Below are 25,986 nucleotides of genomic sequence, written 5' to 3'. Positions count from 1 at the left end.
TGGTATATAAATACCTGTATTATTATTATTATTACTCTCTGCCTCCCCCAACTCTGTTCCACTCTCCCACCACCTCCTCCCGCTTCTCCCGTCATTGTACTTGCTCCGGTGAGCAGGGAATCCTCTGATGGCGGGGGCAAGAAGGTGCAGGCATTCCTGCCAATGCTCCCAGGAGTGTGCTACTTGTGCGCCGTCAGAGTACCTTTTGCGACAAGAGCTGGCTGCTTTATGGCTGTCGCAGGAGGCTTGCCACCATCAAGCAGCAAGGGAAGGATTGGGCCCAAAGTGATTTTATATTATCAAAGAGAATCAAGTTGCAATCAATTCTCTTTATATTAAAGTCAAATATAACTTCCACTTAATGGGAAATGGACTACATTCGGAATCCTGGGGTTTTCCTCACAGCATTGAACTTTATGAAGTGAAACATTTTATACCAGACTAAAATGGTGACTCAACACTCAGGGCTGGCCCTAGGAGTGGCTGGGTCCAATGTGAAGCATTTTTGCAGGGGATGTCCCCACCCACACACCAAATAGCTATGATGACTAAAACTGCAGCAATGGTGCCACGTGTGAAGTGTGACACCTGGAAATAGTTGGCGATGTTGTGATGGATTCCATGCTGGAGCACTGGCACAAGTGGCACATAACCCCTCCAAAATGGGGCGCCCGATTTGCCAAAGCGCGCTAAGGCTGGCCCTGTCTACGCTGCACAACCAGGAAAGTGAGACACACTTGCCCTGACCAAGATAAAGAAATTATCTTGTCGTCATGCCTCCTGTTGGTTGCTTCCACTTTCTGTGTTTCTGGACCTAAGCATTTCCAATCCATTCTTCCTTCTGTCCCGTAGGGTTTTAAGCCTAAGGTGGGGTAACGTACATTACTGGCACGTCTTTATATTGTGGTTGTTGTGGTACATTGCTTCCCTCCAGAGGCGTCTGTGTCACAGTTGGCATGGACTTATTCACAAGTACCTGTTTGTTTTCTACTTTTTCACCTGTGATAAAATGGAAAGACAGACAGACAGACAAGTGATATGGAAGTTAACTGTGTGACAATTTTTGTATTTTGGTTAGTACAAAATTCAGTTTCTAGGTTGGGACCAGATACAGGGAGCAAATTCACCAGTGCTTAAAACAGCTGCATTGGTTGCCAACCATGAGCCCTAAACACGTCACTATCTGAATGACCTTCTATGTTCATTACCTTGGAGGCTTTCCTCCACATTTCATTTCTCCCACCATCCAAGGCTAGGCAGGTGGTGACTGGAAAGAAAGGCTTCCCAGCTGTGGCATCTTGCACTTAAAATGTTATCCCCAGAGAATGGTGTCTGGCAGCAACCTTGAGCTCCTTTCAGAGCCAGGCACATGCTTTATGTGACATAAATGTATCTACATATTATGATGTATTAGAATAGCCTTCAAATGGCAAAATGATTAGTTATGAGCAGGGCAACAGCGTATTATGTCTGACTTTCAGGTGGGTTACTTTGAGAAGTATTAATAAGGGACTTAAAGCACGACCAACAGTAGCCAATTGATTTGTAGACAGATCTGAACTTCAGCTGAGGATACAGCACCAAAGATCTTTCAGTGCAGTACATGTTATCATGTGCTTTGACCTCCTTCAGTCACCAAAAGCTCTCAACTACACACTTAAATGATCACGGCCTTCATAGTAAAACGGCACATTTAATGCACTCTAGCAGTGCATGTGAACACTCACGAATATATGAAATAGTTTAATTTGTTTAGCCAAGATTATTTTAGTTGTTAAATAAAAAATTCTATAAATCAACTTCATTGGCATCCTACATTATTTTACCGATGGCATGCTGCCATGTCCTCTCCATTAGTCTTCCCTAGTACTTGGGACCCCCATATCTGCAGATTCAGTCATCTGCAGATTGGGTCCACAGGGTCCCTCGCACACCCCCTGTGCGGACCCCCCATACGCGTCCCTGCATATATCCGTGGTTTTCAGGTAACCACGGGGGGTTCCAGAATGGAACTCCTGTGGATATGGGGCACACCTGTACAATTTATCCTTCCCTTTTTCTTGCCATCATCTTTACCCTATGGTTGTCAGTTGACACTGAATATTCTGTGTTATACTGACAGAAAACGAGCATTCGTTAATGGTTTTCAAAAACAAAAATATGCAAATGTCATTGCTTACCTGGAGAGCAAATGCCATCAGCATCTAAAATTTCATGGCGCCAAATTGGCTTGTGTGTAGCCGCATCCAACATGGGTCCCATCACTTTGTCAAATGTCTGGTTTGTGTAACGCTTCAGAGTGCACTTAGCATTCTTATATACAAGGCATCTTCCAAAACCTCAGAGAAAGTATAGATGTAAATAAAAATGACTATTATAGTTATCCAAGATGGCAGCCAAACTACTATTAAAATGAATATTCAAGTTTTCAAGCATCCTACACCTACCAATGAATAGAAGTTATGGTAGAACTTCAAAGTTTTCTCTTTAGTTGATAAAGAGAAAATTCTGTGGCACCTGAAAGGCTGCAAATTATAGAACATCAGAATCATAGAACAGTAGAGTTGGAAGGAAGCTTGGAGGTCCCAACCTCCTGCTCAATGCAAGCAACTCGTACAGCATCCCTGATAAGTGGCCATCTGACCTCTGCTTGAAAACCTCCAACAAGGGAGAATTCACAACTGCATGAGGCCAGTTAGTCTAGTGCTGGGCAGCTCTCACAATTAAGAAATTCTTCTTAGGGTTTCATCCCAGATTTAGTCAAGCCATGATAGACTATACCTCAGATGCAATCCTAAGACTATGATCCTATGCATACTTACAAATGGCACCAATTTCACTGTAGTATGAGCTTTAGAAGGTGACAGGACAGTTCTCTTAGGTGAGCTCTAACCAACAAAACATTTTGCCACATTAAAATTGCTAGCCTCTAAGTTGCCACAGAACAATACTTTTGCTACAGTAGACTGGGGCTGCCATCCAGTGCACACTTTACAGGGAGAAAGGCCCATTGAAGGTAAAGGGACTTACTCCTGAGTAGACAAGCATAAGATTGTGCTTGAACATGTCTACTCTTCGTAAAATAATCAGTTCAAGAAGATCACAAAATTTCTCATGGTTTAAAAACAGGATCACGGATAACTAAATTTTCAGAAATATAGAAGACAGTAAGCTGCAATGGTAGAAGCATGACATTTGTCATCATACTCTTATCTTCCTGATGCAACTTCAGTGATTGTTCAGGATAAATGCATATTTCGTCTATACAGGGCCCAGCAGGATTAAGGCATAAGTGGCTGAGCATCATTGGTTAGTAATTGACCCTTGCTAACTGGGTAAGAGGTACTTTTTCAAGTGGGTGCTCCTCTTTTATTTAGCAGGGGGAGAGTAACTGGCCCTCCTCACCCCAGCAGTGTCTTTTCTAGTGGCTGTCTGCTGGTGTTTTGCATCTTTTAGATTGTAAGCCCTTTTGGGACAGGGAGCCATTAGTTATTTGATTTCTCTCTGTAAATTGCTTTGTGAACTTTTGTTGAAAAGCGGTATATAAATACTGATAATACTAATACTAATACTAATACGAATACGAATACGAATACTAATAATAATAGCAGCTCAATTTTAATGAAAGACCAGTAAATAAACAGTTTAACTAGACATGTTGATTTATTGTAGTTTCCTGAATAGGTTTTATAAAAAGATCAGACAAGGAATGACAACACTGACTTATCTTTGCTAATAAAAAAACAAACCACAAGATTAGAGCTAACTAAAACTACACAAGGTTTCTTTCAACAGTCCTTATGGATTTATGATCTTTCTGAAGCACATCTAGGTCTCTAAACACAAGGGGAATAAAAAACAATGCTTTTTAAAAAGCTTCAGATTTTAAACCAAAACGTAACTGTAAGTTATGCACAGTATATCTACATCATTTAGTTATACCAAGTCATTCAGTCCTGTCTTTGGTTTTTCTCTTAATGTTACTAGTCTACCAGAAGGAAAAAGTTCTGCTTTAAATCATGTCTGCTATTGTTTTAGAAAAAAAAGAATAAATTAAGGGTGCAGACATTAATGCCAAAGATGCATGTCTAGGAATACTAGTATTGCTGCCTGGCAACTAGCAGGAGGGGTGTTAAGGAAGGGGAAAGTGTATTACTTCAAGCTAACATTTCTTCTTCTTTTTTTTGCTATATTAAGACTAAAACGCAGACACATTGCAATATTAAGGATGCCTTGGAGAAACTGGCATTTTCAATATGATCAATAGTACACAATGCAAAATGTATCATCCACACAACCATGACTCAAGAGACTATAAGGATAATCGCCCTTTGATAATCATAAATTGTGTGTCCTCCCACCCACAACAACATTTCATATGCCTTTGGGTTAGATGTTAACTCTGTTTGCTTTTGAGAATGCTGGCTTCTAAAAATCAGTAGTCACAATGCCACACGTCCTTCAATAATATGATTTATGATTAACTATACAGACTAACACCCCAATCTGGCACCCAGAGGAATAGTGGTGCTGAAATGGCCACTGCTGTATCCTATGGGTGTCAAGGCAGCTGCTTGCTCCCTTACCCTGGGTAGAATACAGCTGGCTGAAATGGGTCTCCGTGGATCTGCGCCCGTTATTGAGCAGGTGCAGAACCAAGAAGCCCCTTGTTGGGCTTTCTGGGCAGGGAGGGAGTAATTGGATACGGGAGCAGAAGCTCTACCCTCCTTGTGGGCCCAACCCTCCCCTCCCAGTTCCACCTTCCCCTCACCCTCCCCATGCCCTGAAAAGTCACTCCGCTGGCTGGCAGAGAAACCACTGGCTGCTCCCACAGCAGGTTCTCCTGGTGCCAAGGCCCAGCGCCGGTGCTCCTTGCTCCCCAGGTGCTACAAATGTACTATACAGCATGTCTGCGACACCCAGAGCCAGCGGTACACACATACTGAGGGCAGTAAGGCTTATAGGATTGGGCCCTAAGTGGTTCTACTGGCTTTTTTGTCCATTTTGTTTGCTGTAATATCATTAGTATATTGATAATACTAGTATTATAGAAAAACAGGAGGAGTTGGGGCAAAATCCAGCCCAAACATAAATACCTTTAAGCCCTGTCACTTTTAAAAGGAGGGTTAAACATATGCTTAAGTAAGTCTTCTGACTGGGCCATATCCCTATTTATTTTTCTCTCAAAGCAAATTTGAACCTTCTTCTAAGAAGCATTTTTTGCAATATGCAGAATGTGCAATAGCACATTTAACCATTTTGCCTTTAACTATTTTAACCTCTGTTAAAAACACATTTTGTATTCAGGCAAAAATTTTCCTTAATTCATATTTGTTCATTAAATCCTTGGGAAAAAAGTTATGTTCCAGTGGCTCAAGTTCAGACATCCCAGCAAACCATGGTTTGGATCAACTATAGCTTTGAATCCAAATCACTGTTTGAACTTTCAACATACAAACCATGATTTAAAGCAATCTGTCTCCTTTCATTTTTTGGCAGCTCAACACTCTCATTTTTGTAGTGCACTGGTCCTCTAAAGTGGCCATAACTATAATTTGTCAGTTCCATCACACCAAACCCATAGTATGAGCCAAACTACCATTTGCAAGCCTACTTTAAACCATGGTTTCTGAATCTGGTTTGCTGGCTGCTTTACATGTTTTATTCTTCAGTTCAGAGATTACACTAAACCATTGTGGAGTTTCCTTAACCACAACATAATGTCTGAATTGAGCAAATAAGAAATGGGGCTGTCCCTCCCTCCTGACAATGGCAGAACATGATCAGGGCATCATACCTCTGTCTAAAGAAGCCTTGTTTAAGACGAGAGCATCTTCAATATCATAACCACTGTAACTCATCACAGCAACAGTAGCATTCTGTCCAGCAGGTAGTTTTTCAAAATCGATTAGTTCTATGGTTTTTGTCTTAACCATTGGTCTCTGTGGATATGCTAACAGGTACATAAGAGTATCAATTCTGTTCCGCTGATTGTATCCAATGGTACCTGCAATTAAAAAAACAGAAAAAAGATTGTCCAATATCAGTTTTTTAAATATTAGTGCTATATGCAGATGTAGCAAAATCATTTGGTACAGAAAAGTAGCAGTACTATTGATTTAGATTTTCATATAAAAACTGCCCCCCTCTTCCCCTCCCATTATAGAACACTCCTGTCTACCTTTGAAGTAGTCTAAGTTAACCCAAGTTGATCTCAGCATTCCTTTCAGCCTGACTAATCAAATTCTCCAGATATACAACGCTTTCTTTAAAAATTAAACAGGAAACTCAAATTTTAGTGGGGAAATATTGGACAGCACAGCTGTTATCTCTGAGAGTCTCAGCCCACATCCTATGATGAACAACATTTATCCCAAGAATGGTCATGATCAGTTGCTATAGAGCAGGGGTGCCCAAACTTTTTGGCAGGAGGGTCACATCATCTCTCTGACACTGTGTCAGGGACCAGGGGGAAAAAAAAAAGGAATTTACATTTAAAAATTGAATAAATTTACACAAATGAGTATATCAGAGATGGAACTTACATGAATGAATGAAGGTCTTGCAATAGCTCAAGCTCTATAAAAGGCCTTGCGCCAAGCAAGGTTGGCTTTTCATTCGCTGCCACTGCTGCATCATAGACATGAAACAGCAAGCAGTGGAGGGAGCCCTTGACCTGCTGCTCACGCAAGAGGTCAAACAGTCACTGTCACGCTGAGAGCAGTCACACTGGGCCAGCACAGGCTCCAGCAAGTCTCCGGAGGGCCAGAGGCTCACTGGAGACTGGAGGCTCCCTGCGGGTCAGATTGGGGGTCCCTGAGGGCTGCAAATGGCCCCTGGGCTCGGGTTTGGGTACCCCTGCAGTAGAGGTAGGTTGCAATTAGCTCAGTAAAGTCCTTCATTTAAGCCAGGGAGGTCCAACTTTTCATACCAAGTGGGCCACAAGAGTACTTCGACACAGAACCCGTGGCCCACACACTTAATTAAGTATGATGATACTTTGATACTTTGATCATTTAATACTACAAAGTATGATACTTTGTACTTTATTGTGGAGCTTTGTAAGCAGTCTTGGGCATTTTCTTTGGCATGGGAAAGGCAGGAAAGAAACAAACAAACAAAGGTGTTTGCATTATATTTTTAAATATACAGTTGGCCCTTGTCATTCACGGGATTGGTACTTGTGAATTTGACTCTCCTCAGAGAGTGCTGACCCCATGTATGATGGGCCTCAGAATACGTCCTGGAGGCTGGTGGTGGATAGGATAAGGGCATAAGTTATTGACAGTAAGTTGTATCCAAGAAAAGTCAGTAAAGACGAAGTTCCATTTAATTTAAAAGGGACTCAAATTTGTCAATGACTAACATTAACTCCTTGAGACAGCTGCCTTGAGTCCCTTCGGGGAGAAAGGCGGGGTAAAAATAAAGTATAATAATAATAATAACTCACTGGTATGTCTCAATGGAGCTACATTAGGACTGTGTTTCTGCGAATACAACCCAGTGTGCGTGTGTTACACATTTTTAGCACCTATACTAAAATGAAACTTTAAAGATCTAAATGCTTTGTAAACAAGGTACCTTAAGGACAATACTGTGTATACATGAACCTGTTATTCTTCAGGTGCCCTTCTTTCAGGGCTCCCTTTACACCTTTGGAGATGAGGCAGGTGATGATTCAAGACAAAGGCCTTTCAGTTGTGGCATCCCAGGCTTTTTAGGTGCTCAATTTTTTATTTTTATCTGGCTTCTGATTATTCTTTGCTGCTAATGTTTTCATGTATAGCTGCTCTGGCCTGGAAGCAAACCTGTGCAGCTGCTAGAGCAGTAGTCCAACAAAAAGCAGTATGTTCAAATAGCGTAACCTCAGTGTCACCATGGCATAGATCACTGTGGTCAGGTCTGAACAATCCAGGTACAGCCACAGCAGGAGTACAAGCCGAAGCAGAGCAAATGCCCCTCCCCCCTGGCCCCAGGTGTCTCCAGGTTATCCAGGAGCAGCTGCGAATCCAACTACAACACTACACATAGCATTAGCGGATTCCCCCCTCCACATCAGAGCAGCTTATAAAAAGCTGTGCTGCTCACACAGATGCTACCCAAGAAACACTTCAGATGCCAGTGTATGAGTTTATATTTAAAGGCAGACAGGGTCTGGGTTCAGACCCTGGGTCCAAGGGGCACATGATGCTACTACATTGTTAAAGCCCAGTAAGATTTTTCAGTCTGATCTGGGGCCTGATGGGTAGACCATCTGGGAACTTCATATAAGCTATACTCAGTTTATTGAAGGAAGAGCAGAATATTAAGAGTCTAACAATACTGAACAAACCCCGCAATCACAATATGCATCTATTACCTAAAACCATTTTTTGTTTACTACAAGAATCCCATTTGTACATGTTCCAAAAAGTAACCGGCATTTTGATACACTAGGAGCTCCTCCCTGCTGAAAGATCCAGCCATTTCCCCCACTCTTATCGCAAAGCCCACAGTTGGCATTTCTAAGGAAGTGCAGGTATTTAAATGATCAGAATGAGGCAACGCTGAGTAACGGGTCCTTTTTTCTCAGTAGGGAGCTAAAATGCTGTCTCAATAATCCCAAGCTCTTGACAGCCCAGGAAGTGACTAAATGGACTTGAACATGGATCTCCCACAGGACAATGCAAAGACAGTTAGTGGCAGCAGGGGGTGGGCAAAGACAACTATAGGGAGGGCTGGGGGGGGTTAAGGGCAAAGCAAGTTATATTTGATGCAATGAGTCACCAGGCAGGCAAATTCAGTGGTAGCCAATTCATATGGGCTTGTGCAAAATTTATGCGACACAAATATTCCTAGAGTAATCAGTAGCAAATCAAAAGTATATGGACTTTCCTGCTACTAATAGAAAATACAAAAGCTCTCCTTAAAGAAAAGTTCAGCCATTTTTCATAAAACGTCAGCACACAACTGGAAATCCAATATGGTTTTTAACAAAGTTAAAAAGAAGGCTATTGTGATATGGCAACTTTTAAAATGCACTTTTATCTCTCTGCTTATTCTTCAGAGTCAGGTGCCTTTGTAATAGCACACAGAAACGAAGCTTTTAAAAAAAATAATTCTTAAAGATATTCAGTGGCTTTTGTGTTCCCAGCGTCAGCAGTAACGTCAGAGGATTGTATCCAAGGAGCTAAATGTGCAAGACCCGGGGTCAAAGCAGCTGAATACACCAACCTCAGAAAACACAGACAATGAATTGCAAATGACACTGAAAACAAAACGAGAAAAAAAGACCTTCACACAGAAAACTACAAAAGAACTCTACAGATACTGAATTGGCTTTCTGTACACACTGATCCTGCTTCACTGTGTGTGGTAACTAACCAGCCCTTCTGAGGCTAATAGTCCTAAAATAAAGTCCCCTGCAAAAAGATGCTGGAGAAAGAGGACATGATTAAAATAACAGGGAAATATTTTATTTACTTTTCAAATATATTTGCCCTGCACTAAAAGGCAACGAAGTGCACTTCACAGGAGTTTAACAACAACCAAAAATTCTGCCAGAAAATAAAACTGAGAAAGAACACTATTCAATGTTAGAATGCATTCAGGATGCAGACACGGGAGAGGCAGCTATCTTTTATGGTCACAAGATTTCTACCAATGACACCCAAACAACAGTCTGAGTCATTGTTTAATATTTAAAATACAATTCACTGGCAACATTCCCTGAGCAATCTCATAGAAATGAATGGGAGACAGTAGGAACACAACCCCTGGTATTTGCTGCAACTGAAACTGTGAAAATTACTGATGGATTGTGGTCCCTCACACTCAGGAACACCGAATTATAAAATACTTGGAGAATGTGAATAAAAGAGCCAACAATAATTCTTTTTTAAAAACACCAAAATTAAAAAAGCTATACAATACAAATTAATCACCTCAAGAAGGGATAGCTTAACTTCTTGAAGACCTGGGTATTCATATTTAAGCAACTTAATGAAAACATACAGACACACCTGATCTAAAGACAGACATGTACGGAATGAACACATGGACTGCTTTATTCATTTCAAGGGAAGGAACAGATCCCTGTGTGCAGGACAGGGAAACGGGCATTTTGCACACGTGGCGTTCCCATGCCCATTTAGAGGGGGGAGAAACACTGCCGGATTGAGACAAAAGGTCTTTTGCAGGGTGTCACAACTTATTCATATGTTGATTTATAGAGTGCACAGTACACACCACTATGAGCTACTGTGCTTTTTCATTGAAATTTAGATTGTGTTGGGAACCCTGGTCACTAATTTAGGTGCATTAGTAAAAAGCACATATTGGAAGTTTAGTCAATTAGAACAAAAGATGACACCACACAAATTATTACCCAGGCTGGGGCTTGTAGTTAACCTTTAGCATATCATACAACTGCTTCTGATCATAAGCACCTGCAACTTGATACCAGGCAAATTTACTCAGGAGAAAGACCAACTGAGCCTCATCTGAACTTACTGCCTAGTAAGTATGCTCAGAATTGCAGCCTTAACGTTATATAATGCTCCATTAAGAAACTGCTAATCATTATTAGTTTCAGAATTTCCAGATTTCCTAGCATGGGGAAAGGCACTATAATTGTATTTCTATACCAAGAAATCTTGTTGTCAATCAAACTGGAAATTAATACTAAAAGAGACAGAGAGAGAGAGAGAGAGAGAGAGAGAGAGAGCATACTAGGTATTCACAGGGAATCTCTTCTCAATATTTCCCTTCAGTTGTTGTGTAAAATCTTTTTAAAAGATTATATTTTTTTTAAAATAGAGTGACCACTCAATATTACAGTTAAGATGACATACCAATATTCACTGCAAGTCTCTAATCATACAGAAAAAGCAGTGATTGTCACACAAGTGAGGCTGCTTTTAGTATCATCACATTTTAAAAGTTGTCAGGTCACAGTTGCATACATCACCCAAACCAAATGTTACATTCTAAGAAGGAAAATAAGCTTCTATCACATTGCATCATACTCATGTTAAGACAACCACAGAGATCTGAAGCACAGAAGTCTTACCCATGGCTTGCTTCCCCATCGCACACTGATAAGTGTTTCTTGGGGACTGGTTATGGTGCGGGTATGGAATCAGACCAGCACAAACGCCAAGAAGAGTGAAAGGTTCAATTTCCAGGTGTGTTGTCTCTCTTTAAAGAAAAAAAAAGATTACTACTACTTCGACAGATTTGCCAATCCTCACAAGGCACATGTTTACAAACCAGAAGTACCAAACATTTATTCCATGGTTTTCACAAATAAAGGAGATAATGAAAGAGTCACACAGGCCAATAGTGCAAGAAAAAACACCTCAAAGACATTATAAATAATACATAAAGTTTATTTATTAGATTCTCCATGCCAGTAATTTGATATCTTCATTGACCTAGTGATGCCTAACAGGTTGAGAGTTCCAATGCATACAAAACTATCCAACATCCATTCACCAGGGTTTCTTCATTTATTTCAGCGGTGGGAGCAGGCAAAGGAATGTGTCAACTTCCCTGATGAAACAAATGGGAAAGTACACTTGTTCGAGACCTTGTGAGAGGCTTCATGTCCATCTGGAGTTCTAAAACTCCATTAGGAAAAGGCATAAAAGATCTATGAAGACTGTTTTTAATGCAACTGAAGACAAAAAATTATTTATTAGTGTCCCAGTGCTATAAAGGGATATATGTATCTATGCAGACATAATTCCCCATTTTCTTACTCTTCCGCTCCCAACAGGAAACAGTTCTTCCTTTATCAATACCAACAGTACAAGGGCGCAATCCTAACACCTTATGTCAGTGCTTTCCAGCACTGAAATAAGGGCAATGCAGCTCTGAGATAAGGAAACAAACATTCCCTTACTTTGAGGAGTGACACCCAACTGCAGGATGCAGCACATGTTCCATTGGCACTGCTATGCCAGTGCTGTAAAGCAATAACATAGGGGGTTAGGACTGTGCCCCAAGTCAGACTTCATGCTACAGAACACTTACTTGCTGGTGGTATGTTCATACAGTGCAATGTTGCAATCATTTTCCTCATTCACATCCAAATATTCAACAAGGCTTTCATGTAAAAAGTCTTCAAAATTCCTGAAGGGAGAATATTAGTATTGGAAAAACAATTTATTGCTCATATAATGCATTAAAGGTATGTACAAAAGGTAACAACCAGTTTGGCTGAAGACAGAACTGTCCCAAGACTCAAATGAACAAATCTTTCTGAAACCTATCTCCTGTGCTGCTTTTGATTTTGATGACTCCTATACATATAGTTTCTTTAGAATTCTTTTTATGTGGCTGCCATAGGCAAGTTGTGCAAAAGCACAGGCTAACAAATGATGAGACTTTTAAAAGCAGGTCAGTTGACACTTCTCAAAATTTAAGACATGTGGACTATGTGTATTCCACATCAATCACACAATGGCATAAGCTGATAGCAGAGATTCATCAGACTCTGGCAAGAATGCATTATTACTGCAAGGCAGTGATCTCCAAACTGGAGACAGCTGCACCATGGGAAATGTGGCCCTGGTATGACCAGTGCTTACCATTCAGCCAGGGAGCTGTCCTTCTCTGCTGCCAATCTCCCCCAAACGGAGCTCCAGCCTGCCATGCCTGCCCAGAAAAATGGCTGCTGAGGAGATGGAACCTGGAAACAGCAGGCTGGAGCTTGGTTTGGGGGAGATTGGCAGGGGTACAGGATGGTTCCCCCGCAGAATTAAGTGCCATTCATGTGGGGAGGGAAAAGGCAGGGCAATGGATCTGGCCCAAGGGATGGGGTCTGGACAGCTCTGCTATAAGGTGTTAGAGAAGAAAATGGACCTTGAATCTTTTAACAGTGGCTCTGGAGAGGGAATTCTGGGAGGTGCCATTTTCCTCTCCTCAATAGGACAAGCTCAAAATTCTTCTACAACTATTAATCTCAGGAGCGTTTTCCACCTTCACATCTCCCCGCTCTATTGCAGAGCAACTGTGCTATGCAACATGTGGAGCATTCTAGCAACATAGCAGAATGCCATCTGGTCACTAAAGGACACCTCATGCACCACATTTTTAGACATATACAGAAAATTTTCCACCTGCACCTTACAAAGGTAGTGGCCTCATTTGGACACTATTCTTAGCACCAGAACACTCCACACAGTTTTAGTTATGTGTGCTCACATGGTGTGCACCTTCTATCTCCTCTGCTTCCCTCCTGGTTAATTTCTGTAATTGCACAGGAGGGGTAGTTTGTCCAAAACTGTGCATCATTACAGGTACATGGAATAGTGAATCAATTTGCTGCCATGTTATGTACCAAATGGTTCTTAGCCCCAGCTGTAGCCAGCAGAAACTCTACACCAAATTCAGCAGGAGACAGGCAGCAGATCCAAAGATGTTATTGGGAATGCCTAGTGAAGTATCTGACCTTCCTTTTGAGGGACAGATGGTCATGCCACAGGCTTTACTCAGTTTGAGAGTTTGAAAAACAGTTTGATAGGGCACAAGCATCTGTCACTCAAAAGGATGAAGTCAAAGATTCCAGTAGGCATGCCAAAGCATGCTATCGGAGCCAAGCCAAGGTCTAGATCCATTGCAGCGTTCAGAGTTGGGAGGTCTCTGCTGCAATTATTCCCAGCTTCCTTCATCCAGTTAGATTTTCTACTCCAGAAACCCTTCACTCCTCATGAGTGGAAAAGCCATTTAGATAATTGTATGATTTTCATTTTTTGTTATCAGTACTAAAAAAAACTGTCCTGGAAGGGAATGTAGTTTTGTTTGCTTTACTTAAGTTGCTGACTCCATTCTGTGTGTCATGGAGAATAGGGCCCTTTTCATCAACACACCATTTTTTTTTTGCATACATAGTACCTGCACATCAGATATTAATACATAATACAGCTGTCATTCCCAAGTCTGGTCCCAAGATGCTGGTCCCAGGAAAACCGTTCCTTAACAACATTTTGTTTTCTGCTCTGGCATGTACATGAATGGTATAGATGGATCTTAGTTTTAACGATGACTGAAATACTTCATACTGTTTACCTTAATACTTGCACAGCTGTATTTGGAGAAATAGACAGTGTGATAAAGCCTGTTGGGTTGCTCACCTATAACCTTGAGCAAGTTCTTCCATGTGTTTGTCCGTGACTGCAGGTTTTTGCTTTTTTACAATAATGTAGGGCCTAGATTAAGAGAAAAGAATAGCGTTAACCATTTTGTAGGAAATATATTTACAACCTAAATGCAAAATATTTATATTTGGAATAACGTGGTGGGGGAGGCACCCTGGACATGTGCAAAGTGCTTTTCAGGAAACCATGATTTAGAATAATTAGCAGTAATCTTTTTAAATGATTTAAAACCATTTATAACATTAATTGCCTGTTGTTTTTAACAACAAATTTAAATGCTGCAAATTTGAATGGAGGTGTCTTTTGGAAGAAGAGAAAGTGGAAGAGCTTATATAAGTGGAGCCTGTTTATCCATGGATTTTGTATCTGCGGATCTGACTCAGTGAGGAGTCCATGGGATTTCATTATCTGTAGTTTTCAGTATCTGTGGGGCATGCAGGAACAGTTCCCCCGCAGATACAGAAGCACCACCTGTTGGCTTCAAATACACTCCTGAAAGACAAGCAACTTGGATCTGTTTCAGAAACAAAGCTGGCACCAAAAGGAGAGGGGCCCTGCAGAGTTCTGCATATTGGAGGTCTCAGAATTTTTGCTTTTGTCAGGAACCTTAATAAACTAGGGGCAAATTCTAATTTCAGCTTTTAAAGCTTTGGTTGATTAACTATACTAAGGGTGCAATCCTAACCCCTTATGTCAGTGCTTTTCAGCATTGACATAAGAGCAATGAAGCTCCAGGGTAAGGGAACAAATATTCCCTTACTTTGAGGAGGCCTCTGTGAGTGACATCCAACTGCAGGATTCAGCACATGTTCCATTGGTACCAATATGCCAGTGCTGGAAAGCACTGACATAAGGGGTCAGGATCACGCCCTAAAAAAATTAAGTGCAGCTATCTTGCTTAATTATGTACCATTATTTAAGCTTGCAGATGGTCATAAAGTCATTTATTTAGCATGTAGATGTTTCAAATGATAACCCGAATCACATTTATTATCCCATGCAGAAGACATGTGCACCAACACAACTAGTACAACCATTTGTAATGCAGTTGCGGATAGGCTAGCTGAAAACAGCACTTTGAGAATACAAGGAAGGGAATGTATAAATGTAGTCAGTGCTGTACATGTTGACCATTCAGTTAAGCTCACCTCAGCTCCATGCAGAAGTTAAGAATAAAAATGGTTAGTTATCCAATGCACTCCATGCATTCAAGAAGCAACCTGAACTCAAAAGCTTTCTCCTCCACCACCACCACTGAGAAACACAGGTACAAAGAATGACATACATCAGTGGCTCGCACACATTTAGCACCAGGACACACTTTTAGAATGAGAATCTGTCAGGACCCATCAAAAGTGATGTCATGACCAGAAGGGACATCATCAAGCAGGAACATTTTTAACAATCCTGGGTTGCAATCCTACCCATTTCACCCAGGTTCCATTTACTATCCCATTTGCTATCATTGTTAATATATATATATATATATATATATATACCGTATTTTTCGCTCTATAAGACGCACTTTCTCCCCCCCAAAAAGTGGGGGAAAAAGTGTGTGCGTCTTATGGAGCGAATACTGAAAAAAAAAAAAAAACTCCGCCCCTGGCCCCGCCCCCTGCCCGGCTCCGCTTCCCAGGAAAGCGTGGGTGGGGTGGCAGTCTTGCTGAGCAAGCCCGCGTGTCTACTCAGAAGTAAGTCTTAGAGTCACTGGGGCTCACTCCCAGGAAAGCGTGGGTGGGATGGCAGGCAGGGGTGCTCATTATGTCGATCCTCGAGCTACCAGTCCATCTCCAGGCGAAATGAGTTAATCGCGGGCTTCTCTCCTGTCCACGCATCCCTAGGAGAGAGCCCCTGGCAGGCTTGTGAGCCCAGGGAGCGAGCCTAGGGAGTGAGTCCAGGGAGCCCAGGGATTGAGACAGGCTCCTCCCTGGGAGAGGAGGCGCTGGCAGGCTTTTCTCCCGTCCACTCATCCCTGGGAGTGAGCCCCATTGGCTCTACTGGGGCTGACTTACCTTTCCCCTGCTTTTGCACTGGTATGTATGGAGATCTGCACCCCCCCCACTTCCATCTGTTGGTTCTGTGTGCAAAGGGTTTTGCAATGGTCTTGCTGTGATGCCTATACAGAGATCTTACCTGCCCCACACTTTTCCCCTGCTTTTGCACTGCTATGTATGGAGATCTGCTGGCCCCCCTCCACTTCCATCTGTTGGTTCTGTGTGCAAGGGGTTTTGCAATGGTCTTGCTGTCATGCCTATACAGAGATCTTACCTGCCCCACGCTTTTCCCCTGCTTTTGCACTGCTATGTATGGAGATCTGCACCCCCCCCCTTCTATCTGTTGGTTCTGTGTGCAAGGGGTTCTGCACTGGTCTTGCTGTGATGCCTATACAAAGATCTTACCTCCCCCACACCTTTCCCCTGTTTTTGCACTGGTCTGTATAGAGATCTGCTCCCCCCCCCTTATATTGGAATCCAGGAAGATCTGGTGAGGAGGTAGATGTGGTGTCAGCAGTGGCCCCTTTAAGGGTAAGGCCTGGGCATCCAGCAGAGAGTGCTGCACAGCTGCAGCCACTGGAAGGCAATAGGGCCCTCAGGGATATAAGGAGTACCAGAGGCAGAAAGGGTTTGTGGGTTTTGAAGAAGTGCAGGTTGGAGGTAGGGGAGGAGACTGACTGGGTTTATTGAATTTGGAATCTGACTGTGGATTGTGACTGGACTTGGATACCCTGATGGATTTAACTGACCTACCTGGAACCTGACCTTGGACTGTAATTTGGCTTATTGGCTCTGGACTCTGATTTGGTAACTCTGAATGATGGGACTGATTTACTTGGCATCTGTGGACTGGAACTGGACTCATTTTTGCTTGCTGCGCTGGTGAATTGCACAAGGGGGACTGATCAGCCTTAAGCGGGCACGAGGCCCAGTGGATTGGAATTTGGCAGAACATCATTGTAGTAGAAAGATAATGTGATCCCCTATTTGTGTGCACCTACTTTTGTGAGCTTCATAAATTCTGACTCTAGCGATGATGAGTTCTTGGTGTTTCCAGAAAACTAGAGTGCTCAAACCTTTAAGTCTCTCCATTTGTTAATGACAGTGATAATGGTTCTTAATGCCACTGTTGACTGCTGTTCACTTTACATGGTTCAAATGTTATTCTGTTATAGTTTATTAAATATTTTATTACACTATTTGGTTCAGAATATTTTTTTCCTTGTTTTTCTCTTCTAAAAACTAGGTGCGTCTTATGGTCAGGTGCGTCTTATGGAGCGAAAAATACGGTATATATATATATATATATATATATATATATATATATATATATATATATATATATATATATATATATATATATAGTAGCTTGTTAAAAGTACAGGTCCATAACATTTCCCCAAATGCAGTCAAATACCATGGTAGCATCAAGTCTAATATATTAAAAAATATTGAAATGAATGGGGACCCACCTGAAATTAGCTCACAACCCATCTAGTGGGTCCTGATCCACAGTTTGAGAAACACTGGCATACATGATCAAAACATAAAGGTTGTTGCTATTTGTACAATATACTTTTGAAGAGTGCAGTAAACAATTACACTATACTTGGGCATTAATTAGTATTAATGGTTAATTAGTACTTAAAATTTTGAGGAGATAGCTCAGTTGCAACAGGATTGAAGGAACAACAACACATGATGAAGACAATCACAGGAAAACTGACAAACTGGTTGAACTTGCTGGTCATCCAAAGTCAGTGATATTGGCATTTACTTCTAGTAGCTGAAAAAGGTGACCTTTGTGCTGAATTGCATGCTTTTTGGCAGTCACTTTGTAGCAGAGTAAAACTTGTGAATGAACAAACATGAGGCTGTGTTTGGAAAAAAAGAAGGTGCTGATGGATTAGCCCAGAAAGACGCTTACCTGCACAACCTTCCTCCATCAGAGGAAATATAGACACATCTGTCTCCAAGATTGGTGGAAATTGAAACAAATTCATTGATATAACCCGCTCTACGCATCAGCCGAAAGGTGTTGACCAGTTTCTGATGATCTCGAATGACACCAAGAATGTTGCCTGTTCAAGAAAGTAATCATTTTATGATTTTCTATCTTTTTGTACAGCAGTATCACCTTGCGCACTGATGGGGCCAACGATGGCTCCCAGGTGTTGCAATCAGTCCACTATTCTCAGTTTAGCTACAGTGGTTTAGCTTGCTCAAATTCCTCTCTTTCCTATGACTTCAAAATTTACCATTGAATGAGGGGAAGGGATTGCTGAATTTCTAGAAGCTCAACTAGTCTTTCACAAAGGATATGTAGGCTTAAGGCTTAATTCTGTAACTTGTAGAAAGAGATAAAAATTAGATAGTTCTGTACAGCGGCGTAGCTCCCGGGGCCACAACACATCACATCTGGTTTTCCTGAGAAACTTGTAGCGGCCTTTCAATGCTCAAGGAGGCCACACGTGGCCTTTCCGGGTCACAGATCAGATGTGACTAGAGTACAGCTCTGGTCACGTTTGGAGAGGCAGGGGAGGGCAGGCCTGTCATTGGGGAGGCATTGCTGCCCCCCCACCCCCCTAGAAAAGTGCTGCCTGGGTTCTGTGAATAATAATAATTCTATCTTATTATCCTCAAGTCCGTGGCTACTAAATGGCTTGCACAAGTCTTTTTTAATATATAAAAATAAATACACTGGTGAAACTCAGCGATCCCCTGCAATTCTTCGTTTAGCATTCAGAATTCCCTTCCTTCTCAGCAAGCTACTCCGGATGATCCTTTTTGCTTTTCACTGGATGTGTTCCTTCTTAACCAAGTTTAAGACTATTTCCAACTTTGAACAAGTTGCTGTACCTGTAATCTACAGAATTTATGAATTCTTATCAGAATGATAAAATCTTCATTTAAAATACACATCAACAGGTAACCCAAATATTTTTGCCTCAAATTGATTGAAAAAAACTATTTAAAGAGACTACTACTGAAAGAGCACATGCCTTTAAGGCCAAATAGTAGAAAAGGCTCAAGATCACACTTGCACCAGTTCTTTCTATTGGATACCTCCTGCTCACAGAGGCCACTGCACAAAAAACAAAGCTAGTCTTTTCACCACAGAAATTGCTCTGCAGGGGATGAAAAAGCTCTGAAGAGAATTATTAAGATTGCGCAGCACATCATCAACCTTCATCTACCAGCTTTGGAGGACATCTATACATCTCACTGTCTGCAGAAGTCACATAGTATTCTGAGAGACCCCTTCCATCCAGCTCATAGGTTCTTTGAACTGTTGCCTTCGGGTAGACGATATAGAACTATTAGAGCAGCACCACACGACTCCTGAACAGTTTTTATCCCACAGCCATAATTACGTTGAATAAGGCGATACAGTTGTTACCATGCTCCTGGGCATTATGGTCTGTTATACTGTTTTTATATTATGATGCATGTTGTATAGAATGTGTGGGTGAGTGTGTAGAGTGTGATTGTTGGAATTGTAGTATATCCATTTATGCTTGTATCTCAAAGGTGCATAAATTTCGTTGTACTGTAGCACAATGACAATAAAGTTACTACTACAGTTGAGAAACTAGGATCCAAATAAGAAATTGCATCCTCCATCTTTGCAGCATTCCACCATCCAACTGTGATTAAGAAAGATATTGACATTTGATGCCAACAGCAGTTAAGGCTAACCAGGCATCCCATTTAACCAAGATTCCTAACCAGCTTCAAACTCTGGTTAGGGATCTTTTAGCAGATAACCTAGTTAACTTTAACCATGGTTATTAACAATGAACATCAGTTCTGTCAGGAGGGAAAGAAGGAACACGCAATCCTACAACCAACTTCCAATCTCCTGACAGTTAAAGGAAGAGATGTCTTGCTGTGTGTGCACTCAGGTACCTTTTAAATTCTAAAGCTGCATTGTGGGAGCTGCTTTTTCATGGTTTCGTATCAAGCGGCTGTAATGTTTAAGGACCTCCAGCAACATAATTGGAGGCATTTGCACAGGTCCTTGACACAAAACCTGCATCCTCCCTTCTGGTAGGGTGCTGATTTTGTGTCCAAAAACCTATGTGACTGGCTCTAGTCATATGGCTGCAAGTCTTTAAATTTAATCACAGCACCATGGTGAGCTTCAGAAGCAAGCATAAGCAACTGACCCCAAGTCTGTTTTAGATTTGTTTTCTCTATATTTGTTTCTCTAGAATCTAGATTGTAACACAGAATATGACGAACACAATGATATTATAGCCAGGAGCCATTATGTGGTTTGCTTGTGTTATCACTCAAGATCACAAATCTCATCCCACTGGCTCAAACCAAATTATGAGGATGAGAAAGGCAGGCTGTCAACAATTTTTAATCCTCAATCTATTCTTCTGAATTTAAAAACATACTTTTCTAGGAAGTGCCATACCATTAAGGAAAACAAGGAACACATTTGGATACGACAATTCTTCTCCGCATAGAAGATTTACATCTTCTACTCCCAGGTTACCAGCTAATTTTATAATAGGGCCGTCCTCCATATCTGTAGTAATGTGCGTCATCAGAGCTAGGTTTTTAACCAAGCCACAGGCCTGAAAGAAACGAAAAGGCAGTGTGTTTTTTTTTTTAAATAACCAACATGAAAAGAACATACATGCTTGTATACAGCAGTAGGAGTTTATATAATATAGTTCATATTATTTTGGAGAAAATGCACAAATGCTGCTAGCAGAGTGAAACATATGCTTTTACCATAGGAAGGTTAACATCTCTTCCCTGCACTTCTATCAGACACATCCCTCTGACAGAGTGTGAACCCAGTGTGAACACCAAAGCTTGCAAATTTGGTCACTGCCATCTCTGGTTGGTGGCTTGCAAGTCCCATTCACTTCAATCAAGCCCCCCTGAACAAAATGGACTGGAGCTTGCAGTCTGAACCTATTCATGTTTATTCAGAAAACAGACCCACTGAATTCAATACTGCTTATTTGCATGTACCTGTACAAGCACTTTGCCCTTCAGAAAATCTCCTCTGGGTCTCCCACCATAAAAGGTTCAGTAGGTAGTGACCAGAGAGAGGACCTTCATGATCACAGTGACTTGGCTTTGGAATGCTCTCCCCAGGCACACTTGCCTGGCACAAGAGGATTTATCATGTGCTTGGGCACACGTTTCATTGTTCGCTTTATTCTTTTGCAGTTTTGTTGCCAATTCTGCAATTTCACTACAAGTTGAGCATCCCTTATCCAGAATGTTTGGGGCAGGAAGTGTTCTGGATTTTGGAATATTTGCATAAACATAATCTTAGGGACGAGACCCACATCTAAACATGAATTCATTTATGTTTCATATGCCTGAAGGTAATACTATACAATATTTTTAATAATTTTGTGCATGAAACAAAGGTTATGTATGCTGGCCAGCGCTCAAAGTCATGTTGGCGCTTAAAAAAGTTCTGGATTTTGAAGCATTCTGGTTTTCCGAATTCAGATAATGGGTAATCAACCTGTATAATTTTTTTCCCCCCTGCTATTGATGGGTGGCTTATAGATTTATAAAAATAAAGAAAAGAGCACAGGTTGGCTCCAACTTAGTTGAGGCCAGCTTTTAGTTCATTCAGTTTCAGTAGGGTTTGGACTGTACTCCTGCACACTTCCTACTTGGAGGAAATCCCTGGGACAAAAGGGGCATTGTACGTGCCTATTAACAAGCCTGAAATTTCACTCACCAAATGCAAGAGGCAACTTGTTCTGTCACAGTCCCATTGAACTCAGCAGGACTGAAAAGGCACAAGAGCAGTACGTTTTCCGGGATTGTGCCCAAAAGTGTGTGAGGAAAACCAAAATGGAAAAAGATGGGAGGGAAGGGAACATGAAGGAGGCTGGAAAGGTAATACAGTGAGAAGCAGAAGGTGAAGAACCAGCATATGTGAAATATTCAGTCAAACGCAGACTGAAGAGTATTACAAACTCAGGCGGAATCTCAGGTGGAATCTCGCAGGTGCATTAAGAGAACTTGTAGCACTGCAGAAAAGTTACTGTCATGGCTAGATATTGCCAAATCAAGTTTTCAGCACTATATTGGTACATAATTGCCCAAGTATAACAAAACTGTTCACTACAATTGCTTTGGTGGAAGGAAGTAAATTAAACTTCATTGTAAGTACTTCAATGTAAGTAAGTGTAAAGTCATGCACATTGGGGCAAAACATCAAAACTTCATAGATGGGTTCTGAGCTGTGTGTGACAGATCAGGAGAGAGATCTTGGGGTGGTGGTGGAAAGGTCGATGAAAGTGTCGATCCAATGTGCGGTGGCAGTAAAGAAGGCCAATTCTATGCTTGGGATCATTAGAAAAGGTATTGAGAACAAAACGACTAATATTATAATGCCGTTGTACAAATCAATGGTAAGGCCACACGTGGAGTATTGTGTCCAGTTCTGGTCGCCACATCTCAAAAAGGACATAGTGGAAATGGAAACGATGCAAAAGAGAGTGACTAAGATGATTACTGGGCTGGGGCACCTTCCTTATGAGGAAAGGCTACGGCGTTTGGGCCTCTTCAGCCTAGAAAAGAGACGCCTGAGGGGGGACATGATTGAGACATACAAAATTATGCATGGGAAGGATAAAGTGGATAGAGAGATGCTCTTTACATTCTCATATAACACCAGAACCAGGGGACATCCACTAAAATTTAGTGTTGGGAAGGTTAGGACAGACAAAAGAAAATATTTCTTAACTCAGCGTGTGGTCAGTCTGTGGAACTCCTTGCCACAGGATGTGGTGACGGCATCTGTCCTGGATGGCTTTAAAAGGGGATTGGACAAGTTTCTGGAGGAAAAATCCATTATGGGTTACAAGGCATGATGTCTATGTACAACCTCCTGATTTTAGAAATGGGCTATGTCAGAAGGCCAATGCAAGGGAGGGCACCAGTATGAGGTCTCTTGTTATCTGGTGTGCTCCCTGGGGCATTTGGTGGGCTGCTGTGAGATACAGGAAGCTGGACCAGATGGACCTATGGCCTGATCCAGTGGGGCTGTTCTTATGTTCTTATATAAACTCGTGTCGCTTACTTCTCCTTCTGGAGTGTCTGATGGGCACAGCATACCCCACTGAGATGGCTGCAGAGATCGAGGGCCGCTCACTTTCCTCGTCTTCTCAAACTGAGATGAGATTCTCGTCATCATTCCCAGAGCAGATATATAGGACAAGCGAGACAAGACTTGCGTCACACCCTGGCGGTCCATCTTAAACCGCTTCAGCGACCAATTCCCCTGGAGGCCAAGAATGACATAAATTGACCAAAATGCAGTATAAGTAACCTTCCAAGATCTAATCAGAATGAATTTTGAAAAGCAGATTATTTCAACTTTAAGGGTACAATGACTGTAGTTTTTCCCAACTGTCCTCAAGACTTTATGACAGAAAAAAGCAGTGAAAATTTGCATAAAATACATTGCAACAGGTGCTGTTCTTTTTCAGTGTGATGACCCATGGCTTTTCCTCAGATGTTGGTTATCTGTTACAGTTCTAGGATTCTGAGCAGTTCATAGCCCAATCTTAACTAATTATCCCATACCGATGCAGTATCCCAGCACGGGCTATGCTGTATCTCTCAGGGGAATTTACCAGGCAGAAATTCTCCTTCAGGTAGAGGGACATTTGTCCCCTTGCCCTGGGAAAAGCCTATGCAATGCGTCTACTCAGACTCTCACCAGTACAATCACTGTCACAAGTTTGCATTGATCATGTTGGTTGATCAGGCCTGGGCGAAGGGGGTAGGATACGACTCAGGCTGGGTTGTATCCTAGGCCTGATCAACTCACCTCTGCCCCTCCCCTGGCAGGGGACTGACCTCATCTAGTAATGTTGCTCTTTACACTGGCACCAGCAGGAAAGCTCTGGCCTTCCTGCTGGTGGGCGTGGAAACTGCTCAGTTGCAACATGCTTTATGGCATGTTTTGCAACAATGCACTGGTAAAGCAGCTACTCTGTCAGCATAAGACAAGTATAGGATTGTGTCATTAGGACCACTTTAGGTTTTGGTACCAGTCATGAAACAAAAACACACAACTCAGGATTAAAAACTGGTGTTGAAACGGGTTTGACGAATGATGTATTTTGTATCATATTTCAATTAATTTTTTTAATGGAAATGCAATCCAACATGAAGTATATGCAATACTGGCAGTTTGCCTTCCATCTCATTCTTGGGCCTTTAATCAGAGCTGGCCATTACAAACCACATCTGCTGCTGCACGTGGAAGAGAACCTACATTTTTCAAAAGCTACTGAAAACTTACAGTGGAGATGGCATTCACCATTCCATTGGTAATCTGGTCTTGTCGCATGTGCTTAACTACATCAAACTGGGCTGCCCGCTGCTTGGGAATTACTTGGTCAGCAATCTTCTTCAATTCAGAGTTAAATTTTTTAAACAAGTCTTCAAACAGAAGAGAAAGAAGCTGCAGCAGAAAAACAAAACAAAAACAAAACACAAAAATTTACAGCATAACCCTGTGCATGCCTACTCAGAAAAAAATTCATATAGTGTCCCAAGGGGCTTACTCTCGGGTAAGTGAGTTTAGAACTGCATCTTCAGAGTAGTAATAGTAAAGAAACACATTTAGGAACTGAAACCATGCCAGAAATCTATGAATTGGAGAACCACTCCTGTTTGCTGCTCATCCTTATGAAGAGAATGACATTTTTCATATCCTGACCATTAAAAATTGAAATACATTCATATGATGGAGTTAGACATTCCCTTGCTGTTCCTGAAAACCACTGAAACAAAATGGACTACATGCCAATCCCAGAAAACCCCTCTACCAGTGGTTCTCAAACATTTAGCACCAGGACCCACTTTTTAGAATGAGAATCTGTCAGGATCCACCGGAAGTGATGTCATGACCGGAAGTGACATCATCAAGCAGGAACATTTTTAACAATCCTAGGCTGCAATCCTACCCACACTTACCCAGGAGTAAGTCCCATTGACTATCATTGTGAAAAGAATATGTATAGTATCTTGTTAAAAGTACAGATCTGTAACACTTCCCCAAATGCATTCACATACCATGGTAGCATCAAGTCTAACATATTAAAAATAAAACATTGAAATTGGCTTGTGACCCACCTAGTGGGTCCTGACCCAGTTTGAGAAACACTGCCCTATACAGATTACAAGCTCCTATGCTTTGAAGGTAAAGAAATGAAACACAACTGGGTATTTATCAGCTCTCAAATGGTGACTATTTTTGCTTTGGAATGAAGGATTTTTGAAAAGAATAGGTCACACCCCTGTTATAAGACCTGCCATAAGCCATTTTTCTATTTTTAGAATTGCTTTACACGGAAACTATAACTGCCTCAGTAGTTAGAATACGTCACTGAGGGTAGACCACTCATCTACTTAAAGATGGGTATCTAGTATTTAAGAAACGAGAGAACGATGTCTCCTTCTGATTCCATAAAAGTCTTCACTTTTTCACTTCCTTCCAACTCTTTCAGTGTTTTTCTTATGGCACAATCCTAACCAGGTCTACTTAGAAATAAGTCCTATTTTGTTCAATGGGGCTTATTCTCAGGAAAGTGTGATTAGGATTGCAGCCTTAGTGTCATACCTGGACATACCTGCCAAACATGTCACTTGTTGGCTCCTTAATTAGCCTGTCCACATTTCATGCAGCTTCTTCTACTAGCAAACTTTTAGTCTCCAAACCCACCAAAAGTGGGTTTGTCAAAAGCACAGGTGGTTTGATTTCCACCCCTTTCTGCCTTCCTCTCATCCCCCAAAGGAATATAAGCTCTAGAACTTGGCAATTCTTTCCTAAGTCTTGGTTT

The 25,986-nt window shown here is 41.6% G+C and overlaps 1 protein-coding gene across 2 annotated transcripts in view; it reads right to left on the bottom strand.

The window, feature by feature from the left end:
• The window catches only part of POLR3B (RNA polymerase III subunit B), a 77,518-nt gene that overhangs the window by 28,148 nt on the left and 23,384 nt on the right, over positions 1–25,986 (bottom strand). For both annotated transcript variants that reach the window (XM_066633240.1, XM_066633241.1), the window contains exons 13-22: positions 24,444–24,605; positions 23,214–23,414; positions 20,565–20,727; positions 18,066–18,219; positions 14,118–14,192; positions 12,016–12,114; positions 11,051–11,178; positions 5,798–6,007; positions 2,181–2,339; positions 882–999 (exon numbers count right to left, since the gene is read on the bottom strand). In XM_066633240.1, coding sequence (XP_066489337.1) covers positions 882–999; positions 2,181–2,339; positions 5,798–6,007; positions 11,051–11,178; positions 12,016–12,114; positions 14,118–14,192; positions 18,066–18,219; positions 20,565–20,727; positions 23,214–23,414; positions 24,444–24,605 — 1,469 coding nt within the window. The remainder of the gene's footprint in view (positions 1–881; positions 1,000–2,180; positions 2,340–5,797; positions 6,008–11,050; positions 11,179–12,015; positions 12,115–14,117; positions 14,193–18,065; positions 18,220–20,564; positions 20,728–23,213; positions 23,415–24,443; positions 24,606–25,986) is intronic.

The sequence above is a fragment of the Tiliqua scincoides genome, chromosome 7 (genome assembly GCF_035046505.1).
Source record: "Tiliqua scincoides isolate rTilSci1 chromosome 7, rTilSci1.hap2, whole genome shotgun sequence".
Taxonomy (NCBI): domain Eukaryota; kingdom Metazoa; phylum Chordata; class Lepidosauria; order Squamata; family Scincidae; genus Tiliqua; species Tiliqua scincoides.
The sequence above is the reverse complement of the archived record's forward strand: the minus strand, read 5'-3'. Positions and strand labels throughout refer to the sequence as shown.